This window comes from Bufo bufo, chromosome 5, assembly GCF_905171765.1.
Source record: "Bufo bufo chromosome 5, aBufBuf1.1, whole genome shotgun sequence".
Lineage (NCBI taxonomy): Eukaryota > Metazoa > Chordata > Amphibia > Anura > Bufonidae > Bufo > Bufo bufo.
In genome coordinates this window covers 496,790,236-496,816,199 of record NC_053393.1, presented here as the reverse complement: position 1 = coordinate 496,816,199, position 25,964 = coordinate 496,790,236, and the positions used below count along the sequence as shown (strand labels likewise).

Genomic DNA, 25,964 nt, shown 5'->3' with positions numbered 1-25,964 from the left:
CCTGCAGAGTTTCTGGGCACCAGATCCCTGTTCACACAGCACAACCGGCTGCCCAGAATGACCATTTAATGTGCTGCATGGAAGGTCATTTCACCTGATGAACGAGCGTTTTACTTGTTCATCGAGTGATTGGCAGCACCTTTATCATGAACGAGCGTTTGTAGTAACGTTCGGCCTGAAAATTGCGCAGTCTAAATCTGCCCCATTTATTTTAGGAGTTTAGCTAATACAATATGTCGCACAGATCCAATAAGGGTCCATTCACACGTCCGTAGTGCATTGCGCATCCGCAACACACCCGGCCGGCACCCCCATAGAGCTGCCTATTGCGGATAAGAATAGGACATGTTCTATTTTTTTCCCGAGCTGCGGATCGGAAGTCTGGGGCCCGCGCTCTGGAAATGCGGACAGCACATTGTGTGCTGTCCGCATCCATTCCTGCCCCATAGAGAATGAATAGGTCCCTACAGACGTGTGAATGGACCCTAAGAGTGAACCAGAACCAGTCTAGACCTCTCCAATGAACCTAACGTGTGAAAGTCTTTAATTGCCTTAATTAACCCTGCGTCTTATCTCTGGTTTTGTCCGATCGGCCGGTCTCCACAATTCACTTTAAGGTATATATCTGCTTATTGCTATTGAATCTTTTGTTTAGCCCCTCTCCGTCAGTGTATATGTTGCCTTATAGGTTTGTTGTGGATTGAAGTGCGCAGTGAGATGTGGAAGTGCAGGAGAGAAGGCTGTCAAAATAGCGTCTCGTCGGAGTACGTGAGCCCGCTTCCTGAGCAGCAGGGCTTTGTGGGGAGGCGGCAGCCCTGCAGCACGCTGTAATGGTCCATCAGACTGTCACCTGTGTATATTGTGTAATCACTATCCGTCAGGCTTGACATTTCTCAACTTTCTTTTTGAAGCCTATGTGTGCATTTAAAATGCATAGCTTACAGTAAGTAGTGTATCTGGAACGGCGGCTTAGCGGGAGCGGATGAAACCTTATTCAGAGTCACAATTACGTGATGGAAAAAGGTGCCCAAAGCCTTCATGCTGCTCGCCGCGGCCCACTGCAGGGGACAGTCCATCGTTCCTTCAAAGGTTTCCATACGAGCCGCACAGGAAAAGTTTCCATCTCGTGAATGACTGGTTAATTATTTTTTGTGCACGCTGCACTTGCCAAATTCTAAAGATCCAGCGACCCAGTTTTAATTCAATTTCATGAAATTATTCCCGTTTCGTTTGTGCAAGGTCTACAGGTGGTGAGTAGGATGTATTTGATATTGCAGCAAATGCAGTCCAGCGGAATACATTGACTCCCGCCGCCATGCGATTTACGTACTACTGCTTCTGTAGATTTCTCTCATTTGAGGACACTTCCTACCCGTAGAGCAGGCGTGGATTCTAGAGACCAGTTAGACCCTTTAAAGGGGTATTCCTGTTATATAACCGGAATACAGCGCTATCTCCGGAACTCCCATAGAAATAAGTGGACAGGCATGACCAATGAGCCGCTACGTTCAGTTTGGGTGGGCTCCACTGGGTACGGAGCCCTCGTTGTCATGATTGGTGGGGGTCCCATCAGTAGGAGCCTCAGTGATCTAATAGTCTTTCTCTATCCTCTGGATAGAGGATAACTTTATATAACTGGAATACCCCTTTAAGAGTCCTTACACACTCAGTTTGCATTTAAGGGGGTCTCTACTTTTGCTATATTGATGACCTATCCCTGGGATAGGTCTTCAATATCAGATCGGCGAGAGGCCGACACCCTGCCGATCAGCTGTTTGAAGAGAAAGAAGGGCTTGTTCCCAGAGTTTGGATTCGCACCTATCAGACATTGAATCCATATCCTAGCGATATGCCCCCAATGTATGAAAATGGCCAACCCCTTTAAATGTGCACACACTGTCACTTTCTATGAAGAACTAACCAGAAATAAAAAAAACTTATATTTATTTATTATTATATATATATATATATTTTTTTTTAAGTAATATGTATAGTTTATGGAAAAAATTCAGTATAACTTGTATTTTATACATTCAAATCTCTGCACTTGTTATGCTCAGGTGTCATGTGGGCGGTCCTACTTCCCAGTATGCTTAGTCATGCAGTTAGCTGTCAATCACTGAGTGGCGCCGCCCACTTGACTCCTAGGCATGAAGAGAGCAGAGATTTAAATGAATATATTTCAAGTTATGCTCAGTTTCTTCTGCTCTATAAGATTACACTACATTTTCATAGTGGCAGGTTCCCTGTAATATTCACAAGTCCTACTTCTGACATATTATATAATCATTTCATATACCAGAAGACCATGAGCCTACAGACTTTTGGCCAAAAGATCTCATATCCGCTTGTTCTCTCGATGTAGACTCCTACATTCCTCCCTCCTCACTGATGACACGTCCACCAATCACCTTTTCTGCCTTACTGATTTGTATGAAACATTCCCAGTATGTCTCTTCTCTCTCTACAGGATTCAGGCAAAGACACGCGAGCTTCGCGAAAGACAAGCCAGAGAAAAGGACTATGCCGAGATCCAAGAATACTCAAAGAATTACGGAGGGCTGGAAGATCCCTCTTACGCCAGCACTGGTCACTATGACACGGTGGCCAGCAGTGGTACCCTAAATATGAACAGCAGACCCCAAAGTCCAAGAGATAGCAAGCAGATGGAAGCATTGTATGCTCAAGTAAAGAAACCGAGGAACGCGAAGCCTCCACCTGTAGACAGGTAGGCACCAGACAAGAATCAATGCGTCCTTTTTCCATGAATTCTTAATGTCTAACATTTTAACTGTGGGATGTCTGTCATCAATGTCTGATACGGGTCGAGCAATCTTTTGTATCTAGGCAAAATTTTACATATTTTTATGGAGCTAAAATAAAGTATTTTATGTATGAAAAGTCTTTATGTTCGTTGTCCGTAGTCTACTTACATGCTATTTCATTGCATTTGCTTTAAAGGGGATGTGTTGGATATTTCAATTTTCCCCCCAAAATTATGTAGAGGAGGCCAGGTATCTGGAATTTTGTAAAAGTATTGTAGCTATAATTTTTTTGTAAAATAATGAACTTTCTTGATGGCGGCCATATTGAACAGAGATGCTCACATCCTGTGTGGCATGTAGGGGCTTTGTGTGCTTTATGGCAGCTGCATTGAGTGGTAAGGCTAGTTTCACATCTGCAGCTGTCCTGTCTAGCAGGGTATTCCGACATGGAACAGCCTGCCGGAGTTCTCCAGATCTGCGATTGCCGGATACTGCTACCTGCTTGCCGGACCACATTGACTATAATGGGGTCCGGCAGAGATCCGGCCGCCACCCAGCAAATATGCCGGGAATCAGTTGGACAAAAAACGCTGCACACAGTGGTCTTTGTCCGTCCGATTCCTGGCATTCTATGCCGGAGCAGCCTGCCGGAGAGGACAGCCACAGATTTGAAACTAGCCTAAGAGAAATGCTCAATACTGTTTGTGTTTAGTGATGCTCTCCTGCCTTGTCTAGGTCTTCAGCACTGCCATAGATCGGACATCGTATGCCCTGCCATCCTCTTCTTACTCTGTCCCAGTCTACATCAAAGCAATGTCGGCCATGTTGTGTGTTCTCCAAGCTGGAAAATGCCAACCTCTGATTTGAATGACATTTTCTGATGATGCATTCCCTTTTATTTTATTTTCTAAGGCTGCAAAGTGTATATAAAAGGATTTGTTTTTTTTAGACCAATTTGTATTATCTAATTTACATCACAGACAAAAACATGACTAATTACACCAGCCGTCTCCTGCATGTTAGGCTACATGCACACAACCGTATGTGTTTTGCGGTGCGCAAAAAAAAAAAAGGATGATATCCGTATGGCATCTGCTTTCTTTTGCCGATCCATTGAAACAATGCCTATCTTTGTCCGCAAAACGGACAAGAATAGGACATGTTCTATTTTTTTGGAGGGGGCTACGGAACAGCGCAACGGATGCAGACTGCACACTGGAGTGCTGTCCGTATCTTTTGCGGCCCCATTGAAGTGAATGGGTCCGCACCCAAACCGCAAAAACTGCGGAACCAAACCACGTTCGTGTGCATGTAGCCGTATACTGGCATTTCATTGCGTTGTCTTGTTGGGCTGGAAGACTCTCGAGCCCTTTGATATTTAAGTATATATTTTTTCACTACCCTGAAATTGCCTGGATACATTCTCCAGCTCCAAATTAGTTCCCTCTGAAAAAAGGGGGTTTACTGGTAGCCCTCGTCTTTCTGTTAGAAGATGCACTTGGCAGTAATTGACTTCACTACAAGTCTTGCTCCTTCTAATTAGGAGTGTTGTGGAACTTCTGTCTGACATGAAGTTTCACCCACAGATCTCATACAGGGCGCTGGGGGATCCTTCTAGTCTGAATCCCAATAATAATAGAAGCCCCTCTGCAATGTGTTTGCTCGTAGCTAGGTTTAATTGGAAATTTGCAAAATGTTAAACCGAGCCCCAGGGTCAACCCGAAAGGGAACTTTTCAAAGCGCTGGCATCCTCCCAAAGGGGTAGATTAGACTGGAGTCCGACAGTTTCCTCCTTAAAATGTGCGATATCACGATACGGCTTTGTGTTGCAGGGATTTTACTTTTTAAGCTTCTGAAGACAAATGGAGCTAATTATTAAGACGGTCCCATATACGGGGAATTAAACCGGGAAACTTACTGTAGTATTAGCTCCTGGTTTTACTGAATACCTGGATTCCTCTTGAAATAAGAATTCTAAGACATCTTTGCATTTTGCTGTTCCTCTTTTTCTTTTTGAAAAGTTATAAAGAAATTATCCACCGGGCTCTAGGGTGTCTACTATTCTAATTGTCCGTAAGATGTGTCTGACTGTGTAGGGACAAGCCCCTTTGGTAAGAGAAGTTCTAATACACCCCGTTGGCAGTTTATTCATACTGTTCCAGGAGGCATAACAGAGGAAAAGCATAATGCATTGTTCTAAAAAAAAAATGTGTGCTGGAGAATTTTTGTTATGGAGTATTCACGTGTCTAATAAAATTGATGCAACAAACGAGCTTATCAGTCATATTAAAGGGGATCTGTCAAACAAGAAGGAGAGGCTGCCCGAGAAAGCCGTAGGAGCAAGAGTCTGCAGAGTGCCTTTGGCCCACCCTCAGTGCACTTAACTGCTCATTTGCATATATAAGTACTTTTTTTTCCCCCAAAACAAAGCAACAGATTGTTAAGTCAAAGTTATCATTACATTCAGCTGAGCGACCTATAAGGCATTGTGCCTGGTTTATTAGTGAATTTCCTGGTGACAGACTCCCTTTAATTAGGTTTTCCCATGATTAATGTAAAAATGAAATTCTAATATCATATAGCACATGGCGATCTGTTTCTACTTAGAAGCAGCCCTGTTCCTCGCATGGATCCACTGTTCTCTCCATTCATTGCTGCAATTGCTCTGCTAGATTTATTTCAAGCTCTCAGCTCAGTGGAGGGGTGTGTCCTTTCTCAGGGGGGGGGTGTCCTTTCTCAGGGGGGGGGGTATCCTTTCTCAGGGGGGGGTGTCCTTTCTCATGGCTGGGTGTGTGTGTCCTTTCTCATGGCGGGGTGTGTGTCCTTTCTCATGGCGGGGGGGGGGTGTCCTTTCTCGGGGGGGGTCCTTTCTGCTGCAGCTGGTGAACGATGGAACTGAGCATGTGCTTTCATTTAAGTGAGCAGGACAGAGAAATTAGAAAAAGAGCAAACAGCAGGTGGCGTTATCAAGATATTTTTCCGTTAATGGCTCAGTGGCTATACTAAATTTTCAAGATCCAGGTGTTGGTTTAAAAAACGTAGAATATTTTTCGTGAGACATCCCCATTTAAGGTAGTCTGAAGATGGTTTCAGTATATAGTCTTGTCATACACTGACTTCCTGGTGAGCCTGTGCTGGGCTTTTGCATATGTACAGGTGGCAGTCTGAGCACACACCTGCAGTGTAAAGCATAAGGGTTGTGTGGTGCAGCAGTCGGAGCCAATGGTGAGGCAGGAGATGTGTTCAGACTGCCTCAGGTTTTCTATGGGGTGCCCTATAGTAGTAGTATACCCAGCCCTGAAGAGTTTCCATTGCACATTCTTGACTCCCTAGTGTGGATCTTCTTAGTCTTGGCAGGGACCTCCATGCCCGGCAGCTCCTGAGGATGTTCCTCTGAACCAAGACCTGCAGTGATTGCTTTATATAAGATGGTGTTTGCTTCTCTTATTGCATCCTGGCAGAGCACATGTAGCAGGTGATAGTTACTGCTATCAGGCCTCCTGGACATGATACGGAGTCTAGTGAAAGCTGCATCTCTGCTGTGCTGTCTCCGGCAGACATGACGCACATGAAATTGGCACAAAGCGACTCTAAAGGGCCCGCAAGTGGTCGGCGAGCCACAAGCGGCTTTCTGCTGATGCTTTAATGGACCCATAAATGCCATAATCATATGTTTTTCAGTATGCATTTTACCACTGTTGGGAAAATGCCCATTTTAGACAGAAGACCTTTGGTGAACTGTGTATTTCTTCCCGGCGTAAATGCTACTCAGACATGTCAAGAGGAGATTGCGTAAAGAAAGGGCAGAAAGCCGTGCTGCTACATCACTCGTTTCCTGTAACGTTTTAATTCGCCACCTCTTGTGTCTACAGAACGGTTAATGAGAGATGGTGTGATTTCTGGAGCATCGGCCATTAGATCCTTGTTCTGAAATAATGCTCTACCTGCTAGACGATGGTGCTGATGTAAGCCCTGATTATAGCAGATGCATAGGTGTAGCTGTCAGAATCAGGCCTCTCAGAGAAGCAGATATTAACGGCAATTCAGGTCATCTTTCATCTCTCCAGCTTTCATTGGAACTAGGGATTGGCATGGTATACTTATACCTTTCCTTTATCATAGACGGTCCCTTCTAATCTGACAGCCACAGTGGCATTCAGTGGATCGGGTCGTCAGCAGTGGATTTCACCTGCAGAGCCCACTAGAGGGGAAGTGTGGTATTGCTCCTTTCTACCAAGTGAGTATCCATTAGTTGTAATACATGGACAGACTGTCCACTGCTCTGCTCCATTTTGTTGATATGCCCTAATAGGACATTTGGAAAGGTCTGTCCAACATGTGACAACCCCTTGAAAGTTATGGATTATCACATGAAAAATATTATAAATTTTTCAAACCAACACCTGAATCTGAAGTTTTGTAATTGGATGTACCATATGGTTCAGTTTATAAGACGCACTTTTAAAAAAAAAATAAGATCTCAGAATAGACCCCCAATCTTCATCAGACCTCAGATGAGACCCCCATATCAGACCTCCATACCAGACCTCAGATCAGACCCCCATATCAGACCCCATCACAGGTCAGATCAGGACCCCCTCAGAGATGAAATAAATTAACTTATCTCTCCTGCTCCGCCGCCGTTCTGCAGGTATGGCAGTCTCTTCTGCGGTCACCGCTCCCTGGTCTTCTCCAGGCCCAGGCTGCACTGTGATCTGACTGCATTCAGCATCCGGTCACAGTGCGTGCACTATATCCTGATGCTGAACGCAGTCAAGACGCGCAATGCGAGCCCGGAGCAGACCATGGAGCTGCGAGTACAGGCAATGCTAGCAGCGCTACGGTCACCGCTCCCCATGTCTCCTGCATACTAGCCAGTGCTTCCATAATGAAAGTGCTCACTAGTATTAGCATTATAAGACGCAGTATATCCCCTCCCCACACACTCACTCACACACTTTTGGGGGGAGAAAGTGTGTCTTATAAAGTGAAAACTATGGGAATTAAAAATGTAATATAGGCACTGAATTATTCAAGAAAGTTTATCTGTATAGCGCCACCTGCTGTTTGGTCTTTTTCTTATTTCTATGTCCTTCTTGATAAGGTGGTCACACATGTTGAGTTTCTTCTTTCAACTGCCACCAGCAGTATCTATTGTATGAAGCTGTGACAGTTACAGAGAGAGAGCTGCAGCAGAAAGGACATGAGCGTGCAAAAGGACACACTCCTGAGCTATGTTAGGGAGAGAACTGCAACAGAAAGGACACCCCCACCCCTAGAAAGGACACACCACTTAGTTATCTGCTTGAAATAACTAAAGCAAAGGAACTGGATCATTAAATGGGGGAGGATGCCTTGATCCATGTGAGGTACAGGACTGGTTCTAGCTTTGTTAGAAAGAGATTGTCATGTGCTATATGATGTCTGATTTTCATTAATCATCAGAGAACCCCTTTAACGTTTTTCATTAATCATCAGAGAACCCCTTTAATGTACAATTAGCATGGATAGTAGCCATTTACTATTAAGAACTAGTATGTATGAGTTTAGTATTGCTTACTCAGGGACATGGTTTTCATTCTAACCCATTTGCTTGGGTTCTGTCTACGTGCCCCATAATCAAATGTTTTTTCTCTGGTCCCTGTCACTTCTTTCATGGGTTTATTGGTTTCCTTTTGGCCTCACATTTGTGTAGTGTGTCTGTAATTGCCGAGATAGGAAGACTTGCTCATCTGCATTGAAAATATGGCGGTATTCTTGGCATCTAACTGAAGATCTTCCTGCCACCTTCTATCACTCTGCCATCTGCTTTCCATTCTGTCTGAATGATGCCAGAAACACCAGTTTCTTTGCCATATAACAGTTTACTTAGCCTGAGCTCTGGTATTCCCATCTGTATAGTAAATCAGAACCAGATTAAGTCGGAGTGGAATACAAGTGCAGCTTTTATATCTACTTGAATTTAGAACCAAAACTTAATGTCTTGTTATTTCAGATAGTGATCGCCACTTACAGCGCTCTCACTTCTCTATACGGTTTGTTAAATTCTGAATGTTCATTAACATTTACATGGTGTACTCAATCTTAAATCCTTTAAATGTGCTGTTCATATTCCATCGTCTCATGTGAACTTAGTATGGTCTATGGTTACATAATGGAGGGGTCCCAGCAGTGGAATAGCCAGTGATCAGGTCATGGTCAGGCAACGTTCACATCTACCCACTACTCTGAATACATAAATATTCTCCCCTTGGTCCTTTGATATTCTTGGAGGACAGAGTAGATCGGCGAAAGTTTTGGGCGAAAGCTGTGAAGAAGAATGGTAAAGCCACTGGAAATTTAAAGTGGCCTAGGAAAATAAAAAAAGCTAAAAATGGCAAGTCCCAATTGACGGAAGGCAAGACTAACTCAAGTAGACCAGGCCAGCGATACCTTATTGTGGCATAAAATACTGCCCCAGCAGAGCCAAATATCTTACTGCAACACAATAAACTACCCCGGCAGCATCATATACCACAGTGCTCCACAAAATAATGCCCCAGCATCACAAAATACCTCCTCAGAAGCTGCCCCTCAGTGGTGGCCAGCACCATCTACCATGTTCTGTCCTACTCCAGTTGCCTCAGGATGTCAGAACAGTTATATTCAGGAATCAGGAGGACAACTGTAGTCGCCGGCCAGGTACATAACTACTTGACGGCCCCAGCATTAATTAACTCTGAGAGCAACAGATAATTACTTACTCGGATGGGTGCCTCCTGGACATCGGCCCACCAGAAATTTTCTCTATGGCCATTTCACCCCTGCTGAAAGCTTATTGGCCTCCATGACAAACAATGTTAAAGCTTTCTGAAAAGTATTGAGAATAAATTCTATATAAATCAAGACATGGCACGCCTAAGGGTGAGTGGTCAGATGCATCGCTGAAAGGGCACCACTCTTCTTGACAGTCTGGACTGTTCCCTAGTTTGATTGGGTAGTGTAACATAGGACCCTTTGTGGTACTGAATTATTTGAGAACCCTAAAGGTTGGGTTGTCAATGGAAGGCATGGTATAGGGCGCCATCCTACCTAAGGCCAACCATGAATGAAGGTTCTCAGAGTCTCTAGGCCACCATTTTCTCATCTGTGATGGCTAGCAATAGTCATTATTAAGTGTTACTTGGTTATGGTTCCATAATTTAATGCCCACAATCCTCTAATAATTTACAGCAGTACATAACCACACGGATGGCTGTACTTCTTACAACTACTGATCTCCGTCGTCTTGCAGAGGACATGTGTTTTCTCTTGATTTTCAGTTACCGTACTATGAAAATATGAAACTTGTGTTTTCAATGTGTACCAGTGCATATAATAAAATAGTGCTTTAGATGAGGTTGGCATATGAAAAGGGATACAAAAGCCATTCACGGTCTCCAACAAATACAGATTTTTCCCTCCAGGAAATGTAGGAATAGCAGAGTCTTGCTTGTTGATGAAACACTCTCTGCAGCACGTCTTACCAGAAGTGAAAGCTTCATACTTAACTGAAAGCAAATGCTCTTCCTGGAAGTTGAGGGAGATGAAAATAATTCAGCTAGGAAAGATAAAATAAGGATTAAAGGAGCCTCTCTGTTACCCACTTCCCCTAATTAATGCTAGTCGGACAGATTAGGGAGCATTGTCCGTGACATTCGGCATCCATTGCTCTTGTACTACCAGTCTTTTGAGTGGCTGGTAATGAATTCCAGATATTGGCCTACAGCAACATGGCAGGTGTTACACATCCTTTTCCATTTACAGTCATAGAAACCATAATCCTGCTATCCCTGGGAAAGCTCGTATTAGGTATAACCCATTGTAGAGAGGTAATGATGGCTTAAAATATCTCAAGACCAATCACCTTGAATACATTACATGATTTAAATTGCCCACAGAGCTGGCCTAGAGAGAAATATCTGACGAGATGTAAAATTAGACCCTTAAGAGTTGGTTTAAAATAAATGACAGGACCATAATCACATACAGAGTTTCCAGGTTTGTAGACTATATAGCAACCATACTGAAATGGATGGCCTATGTTGCTGCTGTTGGGTGCATGTTGGTCGGAATAAGCCTGGCTCATTTTAGCTCTTCAGTATGGTGGTGGGAACCTGTACAAGGCCTTCTGTCTCCACAGCTTCCTTGATGTTAGGGAAAAAAGTGGTGAGGATCAGCCTTTGTAATTTGAAGCCAGTAGATTCTGGGTTCTTCTAACCCCTAATGATTAACCAGACTCGTAACCAGAAGACAGTCTGGAATCGGATTAGGCAGAGTTTGTGTGTATCCGTAAAACAAATAGGAAGTCAGGGCAGGCAGCGGAGGATCAGAGTGGGTAGACAGACAGAAAAAGCACACCTTCACTAGGACTAGCAAGCACTAGAAGACCTAAACATTAGGCAAAGCGGTATAACCAAAAGCCTAGTATAAATAGGAGACCTCATTAACACTTTAGTCAGTAGCTGGATATAGAGCAAGAGGGAAAGATAAACTCAAGCAGTACCCCAAGAAGTTCACTGAGCACTAACCCCAATACACACAGGGTAAGTGGAGCGACACCTGCCTACGCTAGTGTAGCAGTGGCGGACATGTGCCACCAGTGTAACACACCCAATCCAGATGAGTTGTAGTACTTCATGGTGGGCACCTGGTTCATATACACAAGCCACTTTTTCAGAGTGACTCTTTCTCCAGTCCTGGGTAGAAGACTTTGTTCTATGATATTAGCATACCCTAACAGTGCATATAGAAATGGAATTATTCAATAGCGCCACCTCTAGGTGGCTGATGACAGCTTAGTCCCTGCTGTGCCAGACGCTAGTCAAATGAAAGTCCTGCCCTATAACCCTACAGTCACATCAACATTGACTCTCTGCAGTAACTAGAGATTTAGTGAAAGCAGGTATTAAAACCTTGAAGATTATGAACCTAATTGCTTTTTTCAACACTGGATATTATACGCTTGATAACAGAAGCTTAATTAAATTAAGTAGTGCATAGACTATGTCAGATCGGCGAGTGTGATCACACAGCATTCACATTCATAACCCTCGATTTCTCCACGTTACCTGGAAAAGTTTTCCATTTCTGGCTTAAAGGGGACTGTCTGGGGACTGTCTGGTAACAGAAATCCATATTTTTTGAGATAGAGAAGGGCTTTTCCTTCTAGACCTGTGATGGATAACCTCCGGCACTCCAGCTGTGGTATAATTACAACTCCCAAGATGTACACTTGCCTGGCTGTTCTCAGAACCCCATAGAAATGAATAGACCATGCTGGGAGTCGTAGTTTCACCACAGCTGGAGTGCCGGAGGTTAGCCATCACTGTTCTAGACCCTCATCTTTTAGGCCATGGAGAGCGTCTACTAGGAGGTCTCTTACCCTGGAAGATCAGGGATGTCAGTTCATTACGTGAACAGTCCATTGATTTCAGTGGGAACTGTAATTCTTTATTTTGCCTGTGGTGGCATTGTAGGGAAATTAAACAGTTAGGTTCGTCTGGAGGTTATAACTGATCACTGGAGACACCATTTGATCTTCAAACTGGACAACCCCTCGAGGCTCATGGGGAAGTCTTGAGCTGGTTAGTTATGTGTGGCGCTGTGATCATTTTCTACACAGATATTGTTTTTTTTAATTTTATATTATTTTAGTGGGCCAACCATCTGTTGACATCCTTGAATGTAAACCTCCCTGATCTGTATTGGCTTCATGGATGTTGCCACATGTGCTAAGGTCTAGTCCCTTGACCAACCAATTTCAACAGCTGAGAGATCTGTCTCGAAGGAGGTTGTATTGTGGTTGTCTATATTGCCTTTATGGTGGTTACACAACTACCACCCCCAGCATGATGCTATCCTACTATCCTGTACTTCACAGCTGTCTAAGCAATTCTGTTGCTTTCCAGTGTTACCTTCGCCTAAAGCCATTACTCTCGTTAGCGTCATCGATAACTTTTTCTATTGATCGACCACACACCAGAGGTACATTTGTGGCCTTCAGAAATGGGTTCATAAGTCATATGATTAGCTGAGAAGTCTTTTTCAGGATCTCCCAAATCAAATACCCCGACGTAGAAAAGTAATTGTTTTAGCCCTCCTCCCGTTTGCACATACACAACACCCGCACATATGGAAATATGACCTTAAAAGTCTTTTGTTACGCAGATCTCTAAATGGCTGCTCGGGAGCTAGCCAAATGTGTCTGATCCGTTTTAATTAGCTCCAGAACTATGTGGCTATGATTGAAAAGGTTGCGCAAATCAAGAAGTCTAATTCATTTTTCATCAATAATCGCTAGTTTTAATATTTCATCACAACCCGCTGATTCCTCCCGACCACCTTCTGGGCTCTGATTCATTACGGCAGCAGACATAATAACAGATTTCTTTTCTCTCTATCCGGTGATGGCTTCCTTTTTATACTAGAGACAATGGGAAGATGTGTGTTTTTAAGGCTCTTGAATCGCTAATTGATCTGGTTTTTTTTTCAGATATGTTTTTGAGTTGTATAATCATGTTGCATTTGTGGGTTTTTCATAATAGTGTAGTGCCTCGTCGTGTACATAGAGAATAGGATGTTCTGTTCCTACGAGGACTTCATACAGAAGACTCTCGAAGCACTCTGCTCAGAAATATGTGAGAGTCACTGGAACTGGGGATACTTCTCTGATGTGCGTGATGACGGTGACCTTGCACTTTAGTGGCACAGTTTTTCGAAAAAGACACTTTATTCTCATCATGAACCAATAGTTGAAGAGATTCTGAATATTGGGTTAAAACATAGAAGCTTCTTGCTGAGCTAGCATTAGGGATGGAACTGTCTTAGAAGTGGATGTCTTCCCATCCACAGGTCTGTTATAAGGCTAACCCACCGACCATCAAATGTGTATGGGGTTGTCTTGACTTTCCATGGATGGCGGTTATCAGCATGTTGGATTTCAGCATGCTTGATCCTTTTTGTTCTTAAAGGGAACCTGTCACCAGCGACCTCCTATTCACCTGTTTGCATAGACACACTGCTTTGGTTTTCCTGATTTAAAACAGTTTGTTTTTCTTTTGTTGATTCGAGACTCTGTTCTCGAGTTATGATACGTTTTCTTAATATGCAAATTAGGTCTTTGGAGCAATGAGGGTGTCACCGTTGCACTTGCTGCGCCCAAGCTCTGCTCCTTTCTGTTACTAGCCCCTCCTTGGCTGCTTTGATTGATAGGGCCAGGTAGTGGTAAAGCAGCGAGGCAGGGGCTGGCCACTAATAAGTGGAGCTTGGATTGGATTTTAACCTGTCCGATATTATTGTCAGCGTCTGAGGTGTCTGGCAGCCCCTTCTATTAATATGGTAATCAGCCAGTAGCCCTCCTCACTCCACTGCAGAAGAACGTATCTGCACCTCAGAGTATACCCGGTGGAGCAGTTGTACATTCAGCATCGTCGCCCCCTTGGAAATTAATGGTTTGTCTATTAGGGGCATTTTAATTTAAAGAGCGGCGCACCTGGGGGGTTGGGTTGTCGGCCCCGTTCTTGATGTTTTTCTGCTCATTAATATTTTTTTCACATTGCTCTGTAACGGCTATAAGCTCCCTTGGTAACGTTAATTAAAGGCTTATGCAAAGCCTCCAGCCCTGGCATCAAGTATTACAGAGGGCACAAAATAGCCGATTTTTCAATTTAGGATGAATAATAAGATTTTTTTGTATCATCAGATTTTGTTCATTCCTCTTTTTTATTGTCCTGGGTACATTTTATGAACCTGAAAAGAAGCAGCAAAGTATTAACTGTGTGATGCCACCTCTCAGACACTGGCATATGTCCTGTATCCCTGTATACCCAGACACTAGTACTGTATATGTCCTCTATCCCTGCACACTACGGCCTGTATACCCAGACACTAGTACTGTATATGTCCTCTATCCCTGCACACTACGGCCTGTATACCCAGACACTAGTACTGTATATGTCCTCTATCCCTGCACACTACGGCCTGTATACCCAGACACTAGTACTGTATATGTCCTCTATCCCTGCACACTACGGCCTGTATACCCAGACACTAGTACTGTATATGTCCTCTATCCCTGCACACTACGGCCTGTATACCCAGACACTAGTATATGTCCTGTATCCCTGCACACTACAACCTGTATACCCAGACACTAGTACTGTATATGTCCTCTATCCCTGCACACTATGGCCTGAATACCCAGATGTAATTATATGTCCTGTATCCCTGCACACTACAGCCTGTATACTCAGACACTAGTACTGTATACCCAGACACTAGTATATGTCCTGTATCCCTGCACACTACGGCCTGTATACTCAGACACTAGTACTGTATATGTCCTGTATCCCCGCACACTACAGCCTGTATACCCAGACACTAGTACTGTATATGTCCTGTATACCTGCACACTACAGCCTGTATACCCAGACACTAGTATATGTCCTGTATCCCCGCACACTACAGCCTGTATACCCAGACACTAGTACTGTATATGTCCTGTATCCCTGCACACTACGGCCTGTATACTCAGACACTAGTACTGTATATGTCCTGTATCCCTGCACACTACAGCCTGTATACCCAGACACTAGTACTGTATATGTCCTGTATCCCTGCACACTAAGGCCTGTATACTCAGACACTAGTACTGTATATGTCCTGTATCCCCGCACACTACGGCCTGTATACCCAGACACTAGTACTGTATATGTCCTGTATCCCTGCACACTACGGCCTGTATACCCAGACACTAGTATATGTCCTCTATCCCCGCACACTACAGCCTGTATACCCAGACACTAGTACTGTATATGTCCTGTATCCCTGCACACTACGGCCTGTATACCCAGACACTAGTACTGTATATGTCCTCTATCCCTGCACACTACAGCCTGTATACCCAGACACTAGTACTGTATATGTCCTCTATCCCTGCACACTACGGCCTGTATACCCAGATGTAAGTATATATCCTGTATCCCCGCACACTACAGCCTGTATACCCAGACACTAGTATATGTCCTGTATCCCCGCACACTACAACCTGTATACCCAGACACTAGTACTGTATATGTCCTGTATCCCTGCACACTACGGCCTGTATACCCAGACACTAGTACTGTATATGTCCTGTATACCTGCACACTACAGCCTGTATACCCAGACACTAGTACTGTATATGTCCTCTATCCCTGCACACTACAGCCTGTATACCCAGACACTAGTATATGTCCTCTATCCCTGCACACTACGGCCTGTATACCCAGATGTAAGTATATATCCTGTATCCCCGCACACTACAGCCTGTATACCCAGACACTAGTATATGTCCTGTATCCCCGCACACTACAACCTGTATACCCAGACACTAGTACTGTATATGTCCTGTATCCCTGCACACTACGGCCTGTATACCCAGACACTAGTACTGTATATGTCCTGTATACCTGCACACTACAGCCTGTATACCCAGACACTAGTATATGTCCTGTATCCCCGCACACTACGGCCTGTATACCCAGACACTAGTATATGTCCTGTATCCCTGCACAGTACAGCCTGTATACCCAGACACTAGTATATGTCCTGTATCCCTGCACACTACAGCCTGTATACCCAGATGTTAGTATATGTCCTGTATCCCTGCACACTACGGCCTGTATACCCAGATGTAATTATATGTCCTGTATCCCTGCACACTACAGCCTGTATACCAAATGGCTTATGTTCAGAAGTGAACATGATATAAGCAGCGGAAATGCATGGAGCGGGATTATTCCATATGCTCCAGATCTGGCAGGTTCTTGCATGTAGAATTCCCCGAGCTGTCGGGTGAATGGCGCGCCAAAGTTTCCAAGTAAATGACATGGCGTAGTGCAAATGCCTTCTAAACTTCTGATTCCTGTGCAAGAAAAGTCAGCGAGTCCCTGGACCTCCTGATCTTAGCCTGATTTCTACTACTAAAGGACAGTTCCATTATCAATAGAAGTCAGTTAAAGGGTATTCCAGCACATTAGAAACGCTGCCCCATGGCTTGCAAATGGTTAAAAATAAATTTTGCCAGTTCTCGCTTCTGCCGTTCTGACTGTGATTGACTGAATGGTATTTACAGACATTACAGAAAAGGTCCAGCTGAGTGTTACCCTTTGAAGGTGTGTCCCTACACAGTCTGAGACTATCCAATCAGTACTGCCTCTGTCAGACTGTGCTGGGACCCCCCCCCCCCCCCCCAACTGGTAACACCCATCTGGACCTTCACTGCAAACTGCTTGCAATGTATTCATAACTTCTAGCAGGAATAATAAAGGGAATGGCACAACATGAGCCATAAGAATAGATGTTCCAGAATTGTTGTTACACAGGGAATGCAAGTATTTGTCAGGAGACGTGACAGATCCTCTTTAGGTAAACCTACGGTATAAATTTTTTTTGAGTTGCGCTCTTCGATAAGGTTGCCTCCCAGTATAGTTTCTACAGGCACTTAGGCCGTGTTCAGTAACGTGTAGCATGACGGCTGTTGTGAAGCCACAATTCCCAACATGCTCTATTCCTTTCTATGGCAGGTCTGAGAAGAGCAGAGCAAGTATGCATGCTGGGAGTTGTAGTTTCTCACAGCTGGATTAACAGAGGCTGCAGTAGATTTTAGTGCAAAAGTTGGTTTGCACCAATAATCCGTTGTAACGTATAAACCCCGTCCACATGTAGTGCAGAAATGAGCGTGCCCCTCCCCTCCAGTTTGCAGCAGATCCATGGCAGAACGAGCCCGCCATTGTTGGGTGTGCTCTGGCCTGATTTTGGTAGCGGCGGCCGCTCCATCACAGATCGGACCCGGTGGCAGCTGTTTTTTTTATTTTTTTCACTTGAGAAAGTTTCTTGAGCCGACAGAGGACTGATGATGTGCGTACGATGCATTATTAATCAGCTTATCTTTCCGCGGACACTAATCATTTATGTTAGGGAAATAATAGCAGTCAAGGATTATTTCATTTTAAGTGGAATTTTCCCTTGTATTCCCGTATGAGAAGTCTGCTTAGATAATGGCCCTCGAAACAGAATGATGAATAAGTCTATGAAACTGATTATCAGCCCAATTTGGTCTCATGAGTCACTCGTGGGCTTTCAAGCTGCTCGCTGACGTCCACGTCAGGCTTCACTGCTGAAATGGAGGAGAGCGCTATTAATACGGGGCTGGATAGTGGGGGGAAGGCTCTAGCCTTATTCGGACAAACCCATGTCCATGTGCCGATTGAGGCTTATGGATGTCATAGGGTGGAACCCCGACCTCAATGGATCAGAGCGAAGAGCCACTCATGAATGCCATATACTATTACAATTTGCTGCATGGCAAGTGTCAGGCCCCAGCTTCCCTTGTCCAGTATTTTATTTTTAGTTTTTTTGCTGAAAGGGGTCAGGCAACCCCAAAAAATATCCACCCGGTTGTTTCCTGGGATAACTCTTTAAAGAGGACCTGTCACATCTCCTGACTTTTTTTTTTTAGGAATAATTATTCTGGAGAGTCTATTCTTATGACTCTCTATGTTGTGCCATTCTTTTATTATTACTGCTAGAAGTTATGATTGAATGGCTAGCCGTTAACCGTGAAGGTCCTGATGATTATTACCAGTTGGGGGTGTGTCCCTGCACAGTCTGACACTGGCAGCACTGATTGGATAGAGTCAGACTGTGCAGGGACACGCCCCTAACTAGTAACACGGGGATGGACCTTCATTGCAGTCTGCGGGAAATTCATTCACAAGCGTCCAGTAGGTATAATACAGGAATGTTATTACATGGGGAATACAAGTAGTTACTAAAACAGATTTGTCAGGAGAGGCGACAGGTCCTTGTTAAAAATTTCTCTAAAGGTGTCATCGTTTCAGCAAGGTCAGACACAGACCAGCGCGTTCAATGGGATAAACTCGCTGCGTGTGTCAGTGTGATTTCCCGTTATGACCTCTGCTCCTCTGACAGGATCGCACAGCGTTAGGATTTATAATGCTGTGTGACCCTGAGGATCCTGAAATCTACTGAATTAGGCCCCTTTCAGACGAGCACGTTTTCTGCATTGCGCCCGCACTGAATCTGGGCCCATTCTTTTTAATAGGTCGGTGTACATAAGCGTTGTTTTTTACGCATCATTTCGCAAATGAATGGGGCTGCGTTAAAAAACGCATCGCATCCGCAAGCAAGTGCCGGTGTGATGCGTTTTTCACTGATGGTTTCTAAGAGAGGTTTGTAAACCTTCCGTTTTTTTTCACACGTGTGAAAAACGCATCAATGAAAACTGATCGCAATGGCAAAAAAAACTGACTGACCTTGCTTGCGAAATGGTGCAAGTTTTCCTGAACGCATCCGGACCTAATCCGTATTGTTGGTGTGCAAGAGGCCTTAGACTGACAGCATTATGTCAGTGTAATTTAATAGATTCCAGGTCTGGCAGGGACACGCGGCATTATAAATCCTAACGTTCTGCGATCCTGTCAGAGGAGCAGAGGTCATAACAGGAAATCACACTGACACACACACAGAGTTTCTCGCAGTGAACACTCTTGTCTGGCCTAGGAAACTAGACACGTGTATTGGAGAAATACCGGATTCCTGTACTTTTACTAATTAGAAGTCACTTTCGTTTGTATTTCCTACTGTATGTATGGATCTCATGTGAAGAATTACCCAAACAAAGGGCTTCCTAATGACCTCCTTGCAGCATGGTAATTTGCTGTTTCTATACCATTTCTGTTGGCAGTTTTGCTGAGGCACCGGGTTCTAGTTGCGGAGAATTTCCATAAAATACATATTTTTCATGCTTCTTTCAGATTTACATTCCGCTCCTGACATTGATGCGCCTTATCGAGGAGTAACCTCACCTCTCTCAAATATCATTCTATTTGTGGGCAGGAAATTTGCAGAATAAATAGTCTTCTTGATGGGGTTTTTATCATTTCTAAACAGTCATTACATTATATATGTTGGAAATTCAAGCCAGCAGTTTGCAAATTTTCAGGATTTGCTTTCTGGTAATTGGCAGGTGTTTGGAATCTTTTTTTTTTTCTCCGAGCCTTCCAATAAAATTCATTTCTCCCGATGGACGAAATATAGAATATGGATGTGAGGATGTGAATGCCGTCACTTTAGATTGTGCCGTGAAGTTAATAATTAAAACCCCTCTTTTTATTGTGCGTTTAGAATTTTCCAATTGAATATTAAAGTAGAGTAAAAAAAAGAGTTGATATTCACAGGCAATGGGAAAGTTCATCTGCTCATTGATGGATTTTTTTTTAAGAATGTCCCCCGCAACTTTTAAAATAAAATGGCAAACTGTATTTATATAGCGCTTACATACCACTCGAGTCAGTCCTCTGTCCGGCTCTTAATGCTTTAGGCAGGTTGTTCCAGAATCACCGCTGGATCCCTATTCACCATAATGGGATCTGGCTCTGATCCGGCCACTTTCTGGCGTGAATGCCGGGTTTCGCCACAGTGATCCAGCCGACAGCTGGCATTGTTGCGAGATCAGGCAGACAGAACATCTTCACAGAGGCCCAAGCTATGTTTTTGGAGTGTGTAATCTGGGGCAAACCCACGCAAACATTAGGAGAGCATACGAACCCCAAGCAGATGTTACCCTTGGTTGGATTCAAACCCCTGGTGCTACAATGTGTCTCCTTTATATGGTCCTTATATGGACCAGAGGGACTTCTTCACCTCTATAATTATGTTCCTGGATGTTGTCAGCTCTTCAGCCGAATTACTGCTCCTGCTGGTACTAGTGGAACATGCCAACCTTAGACTCTATGGATACCTACTGTACATCTGTTTGACTGATTTTATCATTGAGGAAGGTATTTTTTTTTCTTGCATATCTAGCCTGAAATATAGACGACCCCCATCACATACTGTGGTGTAGGACATAACACAATCGCAAGTGCCTACAGGTGTGTATTATGGACCCATAGGGATTCTCTGTACCGTCATAGATGGTGCTTGCCCTTGTCATTCTCTATGAGCCCTCGTCTTGTATAAACTGTAGAAGATTTTTTGAAATAATGGACGTGATATAGTATGGGTGACCATGCTCGGCAGAGCTTGCAGGTTCTTATTGTGGGTGACCCTTTTTCGCCCCAATTGGAGGCTTTATATACCGACTCATTGATTAAAATATTATTACTGTACGTTTTCCGGTACAAAGAACTTGACGCATCGTTTCACTTCATCTCTTGGCCGCGGCCATTGAGTGTTTTCAGATAATAAGCAGACAACTATAATTCAAGCTGAAGGACACTTCTCAAAAATGCGTTTTCTGCCATTTTCTTGTCTACGCTTCCACCAAATACGTCTGAAATTGCACATTTGCCTTTTGCTTCATTCCATGTCAATGATCTGCTGGACAGCTGATTGACGTTAGATGACCAATTACTGTGCGTGCGTTTTCTCCCCAGTGCACTAATCCCGCCCGTAGCTGTTTAATGTATCACATTATCAGCACTTAGCAGGGTGAATGAATACTGTGGAAATGTGATTCATGGAAAAGTTCTAGCCAAGAATACAGTAATCCTTAGTTTTACTGTGGTCACATCCTTTTTGATGAAGGAAGTTTTATTGTAGCATGGTCTTGGTCAAGGAGTGTGCTTATTTAAAGGGGTTGCGCCACGAAAAATAGTCTACGTTTTTCCAACCAGCACCTGGATCTGAATACTTTTGTAATTGCATGCAACCTAAAATTTAGTATCACCACGGAGCTGTTAAATAAAATGTGTATGGCGCCATCTACTCTTTGTTCTTTTCCTTATTTCTTGTCCACCTCACAGAGGTGGTCGCATGCGCTCAGTTTAAATCTACAACTGTAGGCAGTTACAGGGAAAGAGCTGCAGCCGAAAGGACATGGCCCATGACACATGAAACACCGAGAAAGGATACCCTCCATGAGAGGCCAGCTTTAAATAAATCTAGTAGAGCAATGAATTGGGAGATCTCCGTCAGAGAGATGCTCTGACCTAGATCTGTAGCCGTTATGGCCTCTTTCACACAAGCGAGTTTTTCGCTCAGGTGCGATGTGTGACGTGAACACATAGCACCCGCACTGAATATTATCGCTTTTCAAACAGTTAATCGGTCGGGGGTACCTGGGGCCGGACCCCCACCATCATCAGTATTTTTACTCCTGGAAAACCCCCTTAAATGGGTATTCCCATCTGAGACCATGGGGGCATATCACCAGTGCTCTTCCCATAGTACTAAAGGGGAGCGCACAGCACTTACGCGGCTACCACTCCCATTCATTTCTATAGTGTCGACGGAAATACCCGAGCCAGCACTCGCCCATTTTCGAAAGGCCCCATAGGATTGAATGGAGGGTGGCTGCGCATGTGCAGTGCACCCTCCACAACTTTCTGGCCTCCGTTCTCAGTGTAGAGAACGACCAGCACCTATCAGACAATGGGGGCATATCCTAGTGATATTCCCCCCATTGTCTGAGATGGGAAATACTCCTTTAAGGTTGTTTCCTGAAAATAAGTCTTAGAGGAGCTAACCATACCATGCAAGAATCATGTTCTATTTCTTAGCACAACCACCTGCTCGTCAGTTGGTGTTCATTCTTACGTCTTGGCTTGCCGTTTCTGCCTCAGTCTTCAGATGTAGCATTCAAAGATGTTCCTGTGAAGTAGGGGCTGATAGAAGTGGTAGCAGGGAATTAGCAAAGACACCCATTCCTGATTAGTTTACCCAGTGTCTTATAAGCCGTTGAAGATGGACTAGTGCACCGTGTGTTTGGACCCAGAAAAAAGACCATGTCCAGTAATCTGCTCGAAATTAAGCAGCTTCCCATCAGGTATCTTGGCGGCTGGTCTGTCAGCGCAGATATCTGCAGCCATACTAACAGGCCTGTGTAATGCCAGAAGACATCATGTTGCCCAGAGCTCTTTCCAAGCAACCCGATTACGTGGAGTGTGACTGGCATTAAGCAGCAGCGTGGGGAATGGAGACAGAAGCGGCGCGCATCCCAGAGCAACAGGTGCATGCTTAATGCTCGGCTTCTATTGCCAGGTATTGTAGCTGAATGCTATCCACAGCCGCCCACCTCATCAGCACTAGAAATAAATAGGCACGCAGCCCACTGGATTTAGAATGTAGGAAATACCTAAGCCATTCAATTAATATTGTGGGCATGGGTTCCTGTTATGTATTCTGATTGTACCTAGACTATACGTCCATTCCACGTTGCAATGGCCACCTATAGGGAGTGGGGGGGGGGGGGTGTCACACCTGTACCTATACTCCTGGGTGGTCTGTGGGCCTCAGGTCTGAGCTCTATCCTATAAAAGTATGTATTACAGATGTAGCTAGTTCTCCTAGTGTAGGAAGTCTCAAAGGCAATGCTCCTTCGGGAAAAGTATAAAAAATGTGCTCTCCTCCAGAAGGAAGAAAACTCTCTAGTGTGGCACTAGAGAGTTTTCTTCCTTCTGGAGGAGAGCAAATTTTGGTAACTACCATGTAATTGCACATCTGATCTAGGGATCGACCGATTATCGGTTTGGCCGATATTATCGGCCGATATTGAGGATTTTGAACGTTATCGGTATCGGCATCTATTTTGCCGATATACCGATAACGTATTGGGAACACAGATCGCGCTGCTCTCAGCGCGCTCTGTGTTCCCTCCGCAGCACCGGGGAGAAGGAAGCAGTGTCTCCTCCCCCTGTGCTGCTGCTGCCGCTGCCGCCAATGAGGGGATAGAACATAAGAGGAGGGGAGGGGCTGTGGCCGCTGCGCCACCAATGAAGATAAGCCTCTCATTCATTCATATACAGGAGGCGGGAGCTGGCTGCAGAATCACATAGCCGGCTCCCGACCTCTATGAGCGATAGCTGCGGTCCGCGGTAGTTAACCCCTTAGGTGCCGCGGATCACAGCTACCGCTGATAGAGGTCGGGAGCCGGCTATGTGATTCTGCAGCCAGCTCCCGCCTCCTGTATATGAATGATCGAGAGACTTATCTTCATTGGTGGCGCAGTGCGCCCCCCCCAAGCCCCCCAGTATTAATCATTGGTGGCGCAGTGCGCCCCCCACCCCCATCCCAATCCCAGCCAATAGTTAAAACATTGGGGGCGCAGTGCGCCCCCCCACCCAGTATTACTCATTGGTGGCAGTGGCCACAGGATCCCCTCTCCCCTGCTCCTCCGATCGGAGCCCCAGCTGTGTAAGCCTGGGGCTCCGATCGGTTACCATGGCAGCCAGGATGCTATTGAAGCCCTGGCTGCCATGTTCAGCTCCATGCTGCTGTGTGCACTATGCACAGAGCAGCAGGGACAGTGTGAGATCCTATTCCCCCTGATAGAGATCTATCAGGGTGAATAGGACAAAGGTTCTAGTCCCTAAGGGGGTTAAAAGTTAGTAAAAAAAAAACCACAAAAATATTAAGTATAAATGAAAAAGATTTATAAAAAAAAAATACACATTAACAATAAACAAAAAAAAATACACATTAACAATAAACATATTAATTTTGAGCAGATTTGTGTAGGAATTTTTTTTTTCTCAAAAATGAAAATTCCCAGAATATCGGTATAAATTATCGGCTATCGGCCTGAAAGTTCACAAATTATCGGTATCGGCCCTAAAAAATCAATATCGGTCGATCCCTAATCTGATCCATTAAAGAGCCTTGAAACATGATTAGGAATATCAGAGATGGGTGTCTCTTGTTGGGCCGATATCCTCAGTCCTGATTTAAAGGGGTATATTTGAGTTGGAAATACCTATCTAAGGCTCTAAGTCAGACACCTATAGGTGGCACTAGAGAGTATTCTTCCTTCTGGAAGAAAGCTGATTCAAATATATCATATGCATTAAAGGGCATCTGGCTGACCTGTTACATGTGCACTTGGCAGCTGAAGACATCTGTGTTGGTCCCATGTTCATATGTGTCCGCATTACTGAGAAAAACAAAGTTTTAATATATGCAAATGAGCCTCTAGGAGCAACATGGCATCCAAAAACCATTCCAACAAAATCTGCCCTTTAAAAGCCATCCTTCCCCTCTGAACCCTGCAGTGTGTCCATACTGAGAGATCGGAGCCTCTAGGTGTAGTGGCGACGCCCCCGTTGCTCCTAGTGGCTCATTTGCATATATTAATACTTCGTTTTTCTCAGCAATGCGGGCACATATGAACATGAGACCAACATAGATGACTTCAGCTGCCAAGTGCACATGTAACAGGTCAGCCGGTGTCATAGGGACAAATCTACTGACAGATGCCTTTAACACTGAATTTGTATGTTTTTGTGCACTGTCCTTTCTGTACATCGTTTTTTTCCCTTATCCAGCTGCAAAAAATATATATATTATATACTATCTGTCATGCCGCTTCTTTATAAAATCCTCTTTTTCTTGTGTAAGTGCTTTCATGTGGCTTTATCATATAAGACAGCACATGACCTCAGTTTTTTGACTGCACATTACATCATCAGCATAATAATATATGATGTCATCAGCATAGGACAGCGCATTTACCAGCTATGGAACAGTACCCTGAATGTTCATTGTCACCGGCCTGCCTGTCACACGATGTAAAGGAAGATGAGGATTGAGCAATTTCTCTAAGTTTTCCTTCTTCGAGTAGATGATGAAATGTTTGGGTTGGGAGGGTGTCTATTTTTAGGCGGCTGTCACAGAACTTTCTATATTAAAATGCAATGAAGTTCTGGTCTCACCAAAGTAATAAGCAGACACGGTGATGTAGTTGCTAGGAGACTGGATATGCATGTTAGCAGCAGCTGCAGGATCGGAGCTGGGTCACAGGCAGTGCAAATTGTAATTTCAGAGAGAAATAATGCAAATTGCTGTACATCGCATGGATTCTCATTTTGCAGTTTCTAGAGAATTGGAGAAAATTCACCTCCGAGAGTGCTCTCGTCAGACTAAAGCTTAACGTAATCACATGCATGCAAAGATCATTCTGCAAGGTGCGGCTCCACGTCTAAAGGAGGTTTTCTCAGCCTTGTGAACATATACTGTAGACCAGTGTTCTGCACCCAGGAGGAATCGCTCTGCTAGGGTGGGGAAAGAAAAGTGCTTCCTTATGGAGATGGAAGAGCTGCTCTACTGTACTTCCTTATGGAGGTGGAGCTCCTCTACTGTACCGTACTATACTTTCTTATGGAGGTGGAGAAGCTCCTC

The 25,964-nt window shown here is 44.3% G+C and overlaps 1 protein-coding gene across 11 annotated transcripts in view; it reads left to right on the top strand.

Annotated features, from left to right (window-relative positions):
* PARD3 (par-3 family cell polarity regulator) overlaps positions 1–25,964 on the top strand; it is a 600,009-nt gene that overhangs the window by 440,265 nt on the left and 133,780 nt on the right. For all 11 annotated transcript variants that reach the window (XM_040434287.1, XM_040434289.1, XM_040434286.1 and 8 more), the window contains one exon: positions 2,471–2,728. In XM_040434287.1, the coding sequence (XP_040290221.1) occupies positions 2,471–2,728 (258 nt within the window). The remainder of the gene's footprint in view (positions 1–2,470; positions 2,729–25,964) is intronic.